The sequence below is a fragment of the Calidris pugnax genome, unplaced genomic scaffold (assembly GCF_001431845.1).
Source record: "Calidris pugnax isolate Ruff unplaced genomic scaffold, ASM143184v1 scaffold22, whole genome shotgun sequence".
In the NCBI taxonomy this organism is placed as follows: Eukaryota; Metazoa; Chordata; class Aves; order Charadriiformes; family Scolopacidae; genus Calidris; species Calidris pugnax.
In genome coordinates this window covers 348,361-360,250 of record NW_015090763.1, presented here as the reverse complement: position 1 = coordinate 360,250, position 11,890 = coordinate 348,361, and the positions used below count along the sequence as shown (strand labels likewise).

Below are 11,890 nucleotides of genomic sequence, written 5' to 3'. Positions count from 1 at the left end.
GGGAGGGGGGGGGAGACCCCCGGGATGGGACCCTTTGACGGGACCCCCGGGATGGGACCGGCAGCGGGACCCACCGGTGACTCCGTCCCCGAGCAGCCTGGGATGGGGAGAGGGGGGGGGGGTCATCTCCCTGGGGGATGGATGAAGGGGTCCCCGGTTGTGCTGGAGCGAGCGCTGTCACCCCTGGGAACCCCCCAGGAGAGAAAGTTTTTGGGGGGCATCCCCAGAGGTGGGGAGGGACAAACTTCACAGCCCCCCCCCGGCGACAGACAGCGCAGCCCCGGCCTCCCCCGGGACCCCGAAATCCAGGCTGCGTCACCGGGGCTCGGGAGTTGTCGAGGCGCCGTCGCTGTACCCCAGCCAAGGCAACGGCACCCGGGGCTGGGGGGGAGGTCTGGGGCAGGTTCTGTGGCCTCCCGGCACCCCGGAGTGTGGGGGGTTTGATGGGGAGCCGGGGTGAGGAATGGGAAAACCCCATAAAGCCTCAAGTCGCCCATGGGGACGGGGACAGGGACTTGGCCGCCCCCGGAGCAGCCCGGCAGGGAAGAGCTAAAGCCATCCCGAAGTCCCTGTGAAGTCACAGGGGGAATTTCAAGGGGGGGACAGGCATGAGGACATCCATGCCAGACGGAGGGCAGGGAGCTGGGGGGCCCGGGGAGGCGACCCACCGGCAGAGGGAAAGGGAACTGGGGAGGCAGCGGCAGCCCGGGGTGGCCGAGGCGCTGGCCTGTCCCGGCCACCTCGGTCCCTCCTGGTCACCATGGGCACTGGTGGGTGCTGCCGGGGTGTCCCTGCTGCCAGGCTCTGCGCCCACTCCCTGCTGCTGTCACCCCCTGGTCACTGCCCGGTAGCTGTGCCCGGTGGTCCCTGTCCGGTGAGGCTGTGCCGTGTGGGCCACGTCCCCCGTAGCTGTGCTGTTCGGTCCCCATCCTGTGCCAAAACGCCCTTGTCTACCACCGTCGTGCCATGCAGTCCCCGTCCTGTGGCTGTGCCATGCGGTCTGTGTCCCCTATAGCTGTGCCATAGAGTCCCCGTCCTCTGGCTGTGCCATGCGGCACCCCTCCTGTGTAGATGTACAGCATGTCCTGTGTCCCCCATAGCTGTGCTGTACAGTCCCCATCCTATAGCTGTGCCATACGGTCCATGTCCCCCATAGCTGTGCCATTCAGTCCCCACCCTATAGCTGTGCCATACAATCTGTGTCCCCCATAGCAGTGCCATTCAGTCCCCACCCTATAGCTGTGCCATACGGTCCATGTCCCCCATAGCTGTGCTGTACAGTCCCCATCCTATAGCTGTGCCATACAATCTGTGTCCCCCATAGCTGTGCCATTCAGCCCCTGTCTTGTTGCTGTGCCATCTGGTCCCCATCCTACACAGCTGTGCAAAGCTGTCTCTGTCCTGTGTCACTGTGCCATACCGTCCGTGTTCTTTGTATTTGTCCCACACGGTCTCCATCCTATATGGCCGTGCCATACGCTGCTCTAACGTGGCTGTGCTATACAGGCTAAGTCCTATGTAACTATGCCATATGATCCCCATCCCGAGGACTGTGCCATATGGTCCCTGTCCTGTTGAGCTGTGTGATGCACTTCGTGTCCTAACTGTCCTATATGGTCCCTAGCTAATGCAGCTGTTGCCATATGGTCCCTGTCCTGTGTCACCGGGCTATACAGTCCCTGATGTATGACTGTGCCTGTGTGGTCCCTGTACTGTGTGGCTCTTCCATATAGACTATGTCCTATACATCTATGCCACACCATTCCCAGCCTATGCTGCCGTGCTATATGGTCCTCATCCTATGTGACTGTGCATCTCATCCCTGTCCTATGCAGCGGTGCCATATGTTCCCTGTGCTGAGGAGCTGTGTGATGTGGTCCCTGACCTGTGTAGCTGTGCTATATGTTCTCTCCTGTGCCATATAGGCTCCATCCTGCATAGCAGTGCCGTATGGTCCCCGTCTCACCCAGCCATGCCACACAGGCATGTCCTGTCTGACTACTGCCTCTCCTCTGCAGGGACCCGTGGGGCTGGGGGTGCCCATGAGAGGCGCAGTGCCATGGGCTGGGGGTGCCCAGCGCAGGTACAGAGCTGTGGGACCTCACGGGCACAGCAGGTTTCCAGAAGTGGGGGACTTTGTGCCTCACATCCCAACAGGGACCAGCGCTGCTCCCCGTGGGGCGAGTATGGTGCTGGGTTGTCCCTTCCCATCCCAGGGGACAGGCTGCTTGGTGCCCAGGTGACTTAAGAGAGGGGCAGGAATGACATGGGCTGCGTCAACCCTGAAGCCCCGTCCCCATCCACCCCCTCATCTGAGCTCCAATCCCACCTCCTCATGGTGCAATAGCCAAGGGTTTGGGGGAAAGTGTGTAAGAACCTCCCCACACCACGGGGTTCATCCCCATTCCTGACCTGGGCTGAGACTGGCCAGCTTGTTACACAAGTGCCGAGGCGGCACAGCCGGATGCAGGGATGCCAGAGTGTCGCTGCCCGTCCCATGGGGCATCTTGGGCTGCTGGAGCCACCCCAGCCCTGCACCCCTTACCCCGGCACCCCTGGGCGTTGCTCTTTACCCAAGTCCTTTGATCTACTCCCAAAAAACAACAGGCATCACCCCTGCCCAGCCCCCGACCCACCGGGGACCCGCGGCGACACCTTCCCTGCTCCCTGGTCTGGGCCACACTGGGGCGAAGGAGAGGGCGGGCGGCTGGAAAAACATAAAGTGGATTTTCTTTCTTTCTTCCTTTTCAATTTTTTATTTTTTTTTCCCCTTTCCCGGAGTACAAAAATAACAGTGCCCTTATCTGATCGCCCCGGGCGGCCCAGCTGAGCCCCCTTATCTGATCCTGACAGAATGCTGGAGCCCGCTGCCTTCCCCAGGGAATGACGGTGCCCGGCTGGCACCGCTGCCCCGCATCCCCTCCACCGGCATCCCTGCCCTGCGCCCGGGGGCGAGCCCCCCTGGCCCTGCCCGACCTCCCCTCGGGATGCTGCCGGAGGTGTGACGAGCTGCCCCGTCCTCTGCCAGGCCACGCCGGGGGCCGCATGGCCGTGCCCGCTGCCGTCGGGGCAGGAGCAGAGGGGAAGAGGGACGCGGCCTGTGGCGCCCAGATAAGAGGCTGTTTATCTTCCTCCCGATGCTGCCGGCCACACGGCCGCCGCGCCGGGGGGAGGAAGCTCCGGACAATAGGTGGGCCTGCGGCAGCGTCACTTTGGGGGGGGGGTTGGGGGGTCTGTGCTGTGACCCCGCTGCCACGGTCGGGCCACCCCGACAGAGAGACGCGGGCTGGGGATGCTGTGATGGACATGGTGTGGCTCTTTGGTGGCTGGTGCTGCATCCTGAAGCCTCGATGCCCTTGAGCATCGCACCCTCCAGCCCCGCTCCATGAGGAATGGCTGGGTAGCCCTGGTGCGGGGTCCAGTCACCTCCCAGCAGGATGGCTGGAGCCACCAGGGATGGTAAAGGATGGGATGGACCTCAGTGGCCACCTCCAAACCAAAACGTGCCCACGGAGAGCCCCCAGCTGTGGTGCAGGGCTCCATCCCACCCAACCCCTTAGAAGGGGGGACCCACGGGTTGTCAAAGCAGGTCCCCCCACCACCTTCCCAGCGCAAGGGCCAGCTCGAGGACAGCCCGAGGGCTGCCCAGGGCAGGGGAAATGGCTGAGGCGAGTGGGGATTTACAGGATCAGGCCTTCAAACGGCTGTTTGCGCTCAGGATTTCCCTTGGCAGCCGCCCCCGGCCCCAGCTCGCTCGTGCGCGGCGCAGGGGGGGTTGGGGATGGGGCGAAGCTCACGCCTCGGCGCCCGCAGAGGATGAGCTTTACAGCCCTTTCCATACCTGAGCTTCCCGCTTTCCTGCGGCACCGGGAATGGGGGGGGGTTTCCGTCGCCGCCCCAGCGCTGGGGGCAGCCGGGTGCGAGTTTTGGCAGCGCTGAGCAAGGGACAGTGGATTTATTTTTTTTCCAGCCCGGATCCGAGGGTCATTAACGTGATTGCGCCGGGGGCCCGGCAGCGGCAAGATGAGCCCCGAGTGAACACGTAGCTGATGGTCACCCGGGGACCGCGGTGACGCCGTGGCTGGGGGGGACGCGGGGGCAGTGCCGGGGTTGGCGTTGCGATGCAGCATCCCCCCCCCCTCCCGCAGCGTGTCCTCCCCCATGTCGTGTTCCCCGTCCCCCACGTCCGCACAGAGGGGACTGACGGTGGTTTGTTTTCCGCCCAGACCCCGGGAGAGCTGGGGGATGTGACCTGCAGCCGGTGACGGCGGAGCCACCCATCACCCTGTCCTATGCCACCAGCACCGTGCCGTGGGGCTGCGTCAGCAGCAGCTCCGTGGGCACCGAGCATGAAGTCCACATCCTCAACATTGAGTGGTCCAAGGTGAGCAAACAGGGGCTTGGTGTGTCACCCCAGCACTGTCACCCCAACACTGTCACTGTCCCCAATGGGCAGGGTGTCCTGGCTGCCAAACTAAGGCACAGGGAGAGGACCCAGATTACCCTTTTCTGTGATGCTTTTGCTGAGCTTCCCCTCTCAGCGCAGCCATGGGTGTCTGTGGCTCCGATGGGGCTCTAAAGTCTTCAGAGGCAACTTCTCCATCAGCCCATGTTGCTGGGGCTGGACGTCCCAGGAACCTCTGTTTCCCTGGGGAGGTGGCCTGGTCCCCGTTCAGGAGCAGGGCAGTGCCACGGACACCCAATGGGGACAATAACAGGGAAGGACAGACAGAGGAAGGGGTGGAAGGAGGGATGGAGGGAGACACATCACTTAACGGTGGCCAAGTGAGCAGAAACCTGGTCGCCAGTGTTTGCATGACCTGCCAAGGGGCAATAACCGTGTTGTGGGTGCCCTGGGCAGCTTTTGGGTGAGGATGGGCACAGGGCAGCAGCGGGGCTGGGGCTTCATCCCCGGCTGGTGCCGCTGCTGGGTTATACTGGTGTGAGGGTTCGCACTGGTGCGTGGATTTGCACCACCACGTGGGTTTGCACGGCTGCTCCGCAGCGTGGCACAGCTCCCCCGGCACTGGCTGGTCCCCGGCAAACCCAGCACCCGATTTTGGCCCAGCTTTGGGCCGCCCGGCGCCACGTTTCCCCTCCGCCACCTCCCAGCTCTCCCAGTTCTGCTTTTCAGGGGGGAGGAGGGAGCCGGGAGCCGGGCTCGGAGCCACTGGGGAGGGTGGATTTTGCAATGGCCCCCCCCTGCCCCAGCCGGGTGTGACCTGGCCCTGGCACCCCAGCGCCGGGGCCAGGAGTGCCACGGGGTTGTCACCGGCGGCGTCAGGGGACACACACTGATGTCACGGCTGCGGCACCGAGCCTTGAGGTATGTGGTGGGGGAGCCGGGCAGGGATGCAGCTCCACTTATAGAAGAATTACTGGAAACCGCTTTCTATAAGCAGATCCCCAAGATGCAAAAAAAAAAAAAAAAAGAAAAAAAAGAAAAAAGAAAAAAAATAACCTGAAAGGCGGCGTCGGGGCAGTGGCGAGGCTCCCGCCGCTCGCGCAGCCGAACAATGGAGCGCCGCAAAACACGCGGCAGGAAAAACAACCTCCCCGACGCCCGGGGCCACCCGGGGTCCCCGGCCACCCACGCTGGCCACAGGGCCACTGCCAGGCCGGGATGCCCATGGCCCCATCCCGCCGGCCCCGTGCCCGTGGCTCTGGTGGCTGCCTCCGCCCCCCCGGCCCCCGGGTTGTTCTCCCTGCCCGCCGCCTGGCTCAGCACTTTGCGAGGAGTGATTCAGGAGGTGGTTGCCAAACTTAGTGCCTGGTGTTTCAGCTTCCCCATCCGGCTTTCCAGCTGGTGGCTGCCGGGCAGTGCCGGCCATGGGGGGCTGTGTGTGCCACCGCTGTGCCCCCAGCATCCCTGCACACTGGTACGGCCGGTCCCGAGCCTGGAGAGGCTGCACGATGCTGATACCGGGCTGGGAAACACACGGGGGGATGTCCCAGTGCCTGGGGTGGAGATGCTCCAGTCTTCAGTGGGAGGACACCCCGGTGCCCAAGGTGGGGATACTCCAGTGCCCAGGGTGGGGATGCCCTGCCCCTAAGTGTGGGGATGCTCCAGTCCTCGGTGTGGGGACACCCCAGTCCCCAGTGTGAGGATGCTCTAGTTGCTTGTGTAGGGATGCCCCAGTGCCCACCCAGTGCCACCAGTCTCTGGTGTGTGGACATCCCAGTCCTTACTGGGGTGACACTGGTGCCCGGTACAAAGATTACCCAGTCCCTGACACAAGGATGCCCTGGTGTGGGAGTGCTGTGGTCCCCACCATGGGGAATGCCCCCATCTCCAGGGTGGGGATGCCCTGGTCCCTTGCTCAGGGGAGCTGGGGGATGTTTGCCCCCCGCAGTGTGGGTACACATCCGTGTGACAAATCTGCATCCCCCAACCCAGCCATGGTTGCCTCCTGCATGGCTGGTGCTCAGGGCAAGCCCAAGGGCTCTCCCTGCCCCCTCCATCTCTGGTGGCAGGCGGGGTGGCCGGGGGACAACCAGGTAGGTGACAGCAACTGGGGTTTGGTGACCGTGGTGGTGATGCTCTCCCCATTTTTTTTCCCCCCAGGCTCCTGCCTTCCCTCTGAAGGTGTCCGTCGTGCCACGAGCTGGTGGCTGCACCCGGCAAGCGGTGCTTGTCCTCCTGTGTGCCCGCTGCTTGGCCACCGTCACCTCCCCATGCTCAGACCTGCTCGTCCACACCGTGAGTGCTGGGAACAACCCCAAGGGCAGCAGGGATGGGGGCCATCCCTGGAGATATTTGTGGGGTATCCCTGGAGGAGAGTGGTCCTCCATCCTTGGAGACAATGCTCTCCGTGCAGCGGGGAGGAGGGGACACGCCTGGCTGCTGCCGGCGGCGCTGAGCACGGGGCTGGCCGGGCAGGGAATGACGCACAGGGCTGGAAAAAGCTCCCCATTTCCTCCGGCCGGCGGGAGGAAGGTCAGGGATGGGGTTTGGCTCCAGCGAGCTGAGCCGGGGCCGGGCGCTTTGTTAGCAAAATAAACCTCCTGCTTTGTTTGCAGCTAATAATAAAGTGGGCTGAGCTCTCCCGCGTGCCGCCGGCCGCCCACGCCGCTCCCAGCCCAAAAAAACCCCCATTCATCCAGGGTGACCCCCGGCCACGATGGAGCCGGGGCTTCAGGGATGCCCGCCAGGCTTAGTTTTTCATCTCCATCCTCCATGCCAGGGGTTTTCCACACTTTCCTCACACCAGCTCAGGCTGGGGAGGGATGTGTGTTGCCCCCCCAACCCTGGCTCAGGCTGCTGCTCGCCCTGCAGGACGCCCACCTCAGCCCGGGGACCACCATGACCAGGCCTGAGCTGCCCATGACCACCAGTGAGGAGCAGCTGCTGGCCTGGGCTCTGAGCACCTACGGGGGCATCACATCCTACAGCAAGCTGCGGGACCCCCGCTGGGTCCAGCTCCGCCTGGGAGAAGGTGTGTGGGGCTGGGGGCTGGTGCTGGGGGGGACAATGGGGCAGCTCTCCCTGCTCCTGAACGGTGACAACCCATCGGGAAGAAGCTCAGTCCTGAGGGAGATGCTATGGGGACCAATGTCACCTGGCTCAGAGCATCGGGGTTGGCCATAAGCATCTCCCCACCCTTTGAGCCATGGTTGGCTTTGGTGACACCCTCCCCACCACCACCACCTTCGCAGATGCCAACAAACACCCGGAGTGCATCCCCAAGGAGCACTTCAACGCCATGCCACACCTCGAGACCGAGGTCTTCTTCCACGGGATGAAGGGCTGCTCGCGTGGCGATGCCCAGAGCACCGGGGCTGCCCACATCGTCCGGCTGCAGCCTGAGTCCAGGTACGGTGTGGTGTGGGTGGTGGGACCCTTGGGGGAGGGTGGGACATGCTCGGGAGATGCTCGGGAAGGGATTGGGGTGTCTCGGAGCCCCCCCTCCCTTCCGAGGTGCAGGAGGCTGATGCTGAGGGGTTGTCTCATGGTTTCACAGCTTCCCGGTCGCGGAGGTGAACCTGTCCCTGAGCTGTCCCGAGGGAGCCATGAACAACCAGATCCTCATCCTGCAGAGCCAGGCCAACCTCACCTGGTCCCTCTCAGTCAACAACTGCCACATCCAGTTCCTGGTAGGGCTGAGTAGGGGGTGTTTGTGTGTCCCCCACTCCCGCCAAGGTGGCTGGTGGCATGGGGTGTGGGCAGGAGGGCACCTGGGGACATTGGGCAGGGGGAGATGGCAGCCTGCTTGCTGCAAGCCCTCTTAGTGGGGACAAACCCAGAAGTCATCCCTGCCTTGAGCACCCCCAGCCCCACTCAGCGCCCCCCCCATCCCACCTACTCTGTCCCTCCCCACCATAGGTCTCCGGGGGACATTGGGCAGGGGGAGATGGCAGCCCACTTGCTGCAAGCCCTTCTAGTGGGGACAAACCCAGAAGCCATCCCTGCCCTGAGCACCCCCAGCCCCCCCCCAACCCACCTACTCTGTCCCTCCCCACTGTAGGTCTCAGGGAACTACAAGATCGCACACATCTCCTCACCCCTGCTCCCCGGGGAGCACCTGCCTGACACGGAGCAGGGCCTCGTCGCCAAAGCCTTCGAGAAGAACTACAGCGTCATCGCCTCCTACTCCATCATCCCCACCAGCACCCGCGTCAGCCTGGAGATCCAGGAGCATGGTGAGGACCCAAGTCTGGTTGGGGTGGGGTGGAGGGGGTGTCCTGCTGCCCCCACTAAGCCTCTTCGTCTCCCTGTCCCACTGAGGCAGTCAGGAGGGAGCCCACCACCACTGACCCCCCGGCCCCCACCGCCAGCTCGCTGCCCCACACGCTGCTGTTCATGCTCCAGCCATGGAAGTGCACGGATGAAACCATGGAGATCGTCATCGCCAGGTCCCACCTGGAGGTGAGGGGGGTGGTGATGGTTGTCCCCGCCACCCACCAGCATCACCCAGGAGGGTCACATCCTGCTCCAGGTGCTCGAGGTGGGTGGAAGAGGGTTGTCCCCAGCCGGTGAGTGACTGCCGGATGCTTCTCTCCCAGCCCATCAAGGACGTGGTGAACATCACCCTGCGGGACATCAGCTGCCAGGCAGAGAAAAACGCCACTCACTTTATGCTGAAAACCCCCCTCAGCCACTGTGGCACATCGCTGGAGGGTAGGGGCCATGCCAACAACGAGGTGAGGTGGGGGGCTGGCCAGGGCAGTGCCCCCAACCCCAGTTATGCCCATCCCATCCCATGGTGTGCCCTCTCCATGCCATGCCATGCCATCCCATCCCATCCCAATGGGGACAATAGACCCTGGCAGTGGGGACAACTTGGCTGAGCCAACCTTTCCCACCTTGTTGCAGCTCATCCTCAACCTGGCCAAGGGCACAGTGCTCCAGAGCGTGCGGGTAAGAGCTGGGTTTCCCGGCAAGTCCATGATGGGACCATAGGAGGAGGGTGCTTGGTGCTGCCACCAGGTGCTGGGGGTGGCCTCACCACCATTCCCACTTGCAGGTGGCCTTCCAGTGCAATATCCCGCGGGAGCTCTTCCTGCGTCTCTTCCCCACCGCCGCCTTCGAGGTGCCACAGACGGAGCTGGAGGTCAACAAGGAGGCTTTCGTGCAGGTACTGCCACTGGCTCGGTGCCCAGGAGAGGGGTGTCCAGCTGTCCCTGGGCTCGCATCCCTGATGGTGTGTCCCCCCCGACAGGCGTCCATGCGGTGGGAGGACCACCCGGCCGACCTGCAGCTGAAGGAGTGCTGGCTGGTGGCACCAGGGCAGGAGCCGGTGCTGCTGGTGCAGGGTGGGGAGGCACGGGGGGCAGGGGTGGCCGTGCTGGAGGGCCCCCCCAGCAGCCGTGGGAGGAAGGTCTGGCGCTTCCGCTTCACCTACGTCGTCCCCGAGGGTGGCCGTGTCCCCTTCTCCGCCACCCTCAGGTGCAAGGCCGGCTTGCAGGTCAGTAACCCCCACACACACACCCCACGAGGCCACCATACTGGTCCCCACCATCGGTGGTGGCAGCCTGGCCACCCGGTTTGTCCCCAACCACCGGGCTCCATCACCTGGCCAGGAGCAGCACCCTCCATCCCCAAATTGCCTGGGGGGTCCCAGTCCTGTCCCCAGCTCGGGGTGCAGGAGGGGACAGGGGTCTGCCCTCCTCTCACCCCAACCTCCATCTCTGCAGAACAACACCATCTTTGAGAAGGTCCTGGAGGTGACGGTGAAGGACAGCTGGCGGCCACCCAACAGTGAGTTTGGGGCAGGGGAGGGGGCCCAGGTGGGAATGGGGGTGGAAAAGGGGACCTCTCCCCCCACCAGCATAGCAGTGCTGATGGCCTTGTCCTCCTGCAGACCGTGGGCTGGGTCTGGCCGCTGTCCTGGGCATCACCTTCGGCGCCTTCCTCATCGGGGCACTCCTCACCGCCGGGCTCTGGTACATCTACTCGCACACCCGTGAGTATCCACCACCCCTGGGGGTGCCCACAGTGGGATGGGGAGGTGGTCCACACACACACCCCTTGCAGGATTGCCCATGTACCCCTTGGCCAAGGTCCTTGGGTGAGCAAGGGACAGGGCTGCTGTGCTGCCATCATCCATACATCATCCTCCTGGGCAATGCCACAGTGGAATGACCCTGCTTGGGGTGGCCGCAGCTCCTTGGGGTCCTCCTCCCACTGCCCTGGGGTGCCACCCATGCCCATCTCCATCCCGGGAGCTCAGGGGGCAGCTGGGAAATGATCCAGGAAGGTTCATGCATGGGGGCTGGAAGGTGGGGAGGGGGTGGGATGAGCCATGGCCACCACCGGCCGCCCTGATTCTGGTCCCCCTTGGTGTTTCTTCCCCCCCGGCCCCTCGGCGTGAGCCAGGTCCCATCTCCAAACTGCAGCCGGTTTCCAGCACGGCGCCAGCCTCGGAGAGCAGCAGCACCAACCACAGCATCGGCAGCACCCAGAGCACCCCCTGCTCCACCAGCAGCATGGCCTGACTCCCCCGGGCCCCCCCGAGCCCGCCCAGTCCCCGGCCGCCGGACTTGGGGACACACCTCAGCCCCATTAAGCTGGTTTTTTGCCCCAAATCTCAGGCCAAGCCCGGAGGGGGCCTCCGTTACTCATTCAATGAATGCTTTGGCTCCCCAAGGGCAGCCCAAGCTGGGGAGGGGGGGCACCCTGCAACCCCCCCCCAGGTCCCCTGCTGCTGGGTGCACCAGGAAGGTGGAGAGAGCAGCTATTACCAAAGCCCCCCCCCCAAGGCTCCCCATCAAATGGGGTTGGGGGGAAAGTGGGTGCCCCCAGGATGCGCTGCAGCACTTGGGGGGACCCCCCCACGCCCCTCCCGCATCCCCCCAAGAAGGCAGCGGGCACCACTAGGAGCAGCAAGAGGTTTATTGGGGTGGGGGGGGGCAGGGCTGCTGCCCCCACGTGGGGTGATGAGCAGAAACCACCCTCCCTCGGCTCCCCGTCCAAGTTACAAACTCTTATTAATAATAATAAAAATCTCTCCTACATTAAATTAGTTGTGCCCCGATACCGAGCCTCGTCGTGTCTTGAGGCTCCCACCTACAGCCCCCCCGCCCCCCCCAAAACTACCCACTCCCCCCCGGGCGCTGGTACCCAGCACAGCCTGGGGCAGCCCCCCCAGAACCCGGGGTCCTCTCAAGTCAGTCTCACCAAGGCAGGCTGGGGGGGGCCAGGAGCATCCCCCCCCGCTATGGCCAGTGTCCCCAGGGGGAGCACAAGCGAAAGGCACTGGGGTGAAAAGGGCCGGGCTGGGATGGGGTTGGGGGGTCCCGCGTGTCCCCCCCACACTGTGGCCACCTCCGAGCATCATCGGGGGCAGAACCAGCGCTTCAAGTAGAAGGAGGTGCTAAGCCCCAGTCGTCGTCGTCGTTGTCCCCCCCCATTACTGGGAGAGCGTGGGGTCGAGGAGCCGGAGGACCCCCC

At 64.1% G+C, this 11,890-nt stretch overlaps 2 protein-coding genes across 2 annotated transcripts in view; one reads left to right on the top strand and one right to left on the bottom strand.

Annotated features, from left to right (window-relative positions):
- Positions 1-4,216: 4,216 nt before the first annotated feature.
- ENG (endoglin) lies at positions 4,217-11,476 on the top strand (the record flags this gene model as incomplete). The annotated part of the gene is made up of 14 exons (XM_014945824.1): positions 4,217-4,384; positions 6,566-6,700; positions 7,277-7,436; positions 7,657-7,813; positions 7,962-8,094; positions 8,466-8,640; positions 8,730-8,866; positions 9,004-9,141; positions 9,314-9,358; positions 9,465-9,575; positions 9,660-9,905; positions 10,135-10,198; positions 10,302-10,403; positions 10,817-11,476. Coding segments are annotated over 14 exons (1,890 nt in total), but the record flags the coding sequence as incomplete, so codon positions are not given.
- A 67-nt stretch (positions 11,477-11,543) lies between these two features.
- FPGS (folylpolyglutamate synthase) overlaps positions 11,544-11,890 on the bottom strand; it is a 6,866-nt gene continuing 6,519 nt past the window's right edge. Inside the window, exon 16 of the mRNA XM_014950142.1 lies at positions 11,544-11,885. Coding sequence (XP_014805628.1) covers positions 11,850-11,885 — 36 coding nt within the window. The 3' untranslated portion in view covers positions 11,544-11,849. The remainder of the gene's footprint in view (positions 11,886-11,890) is intronic.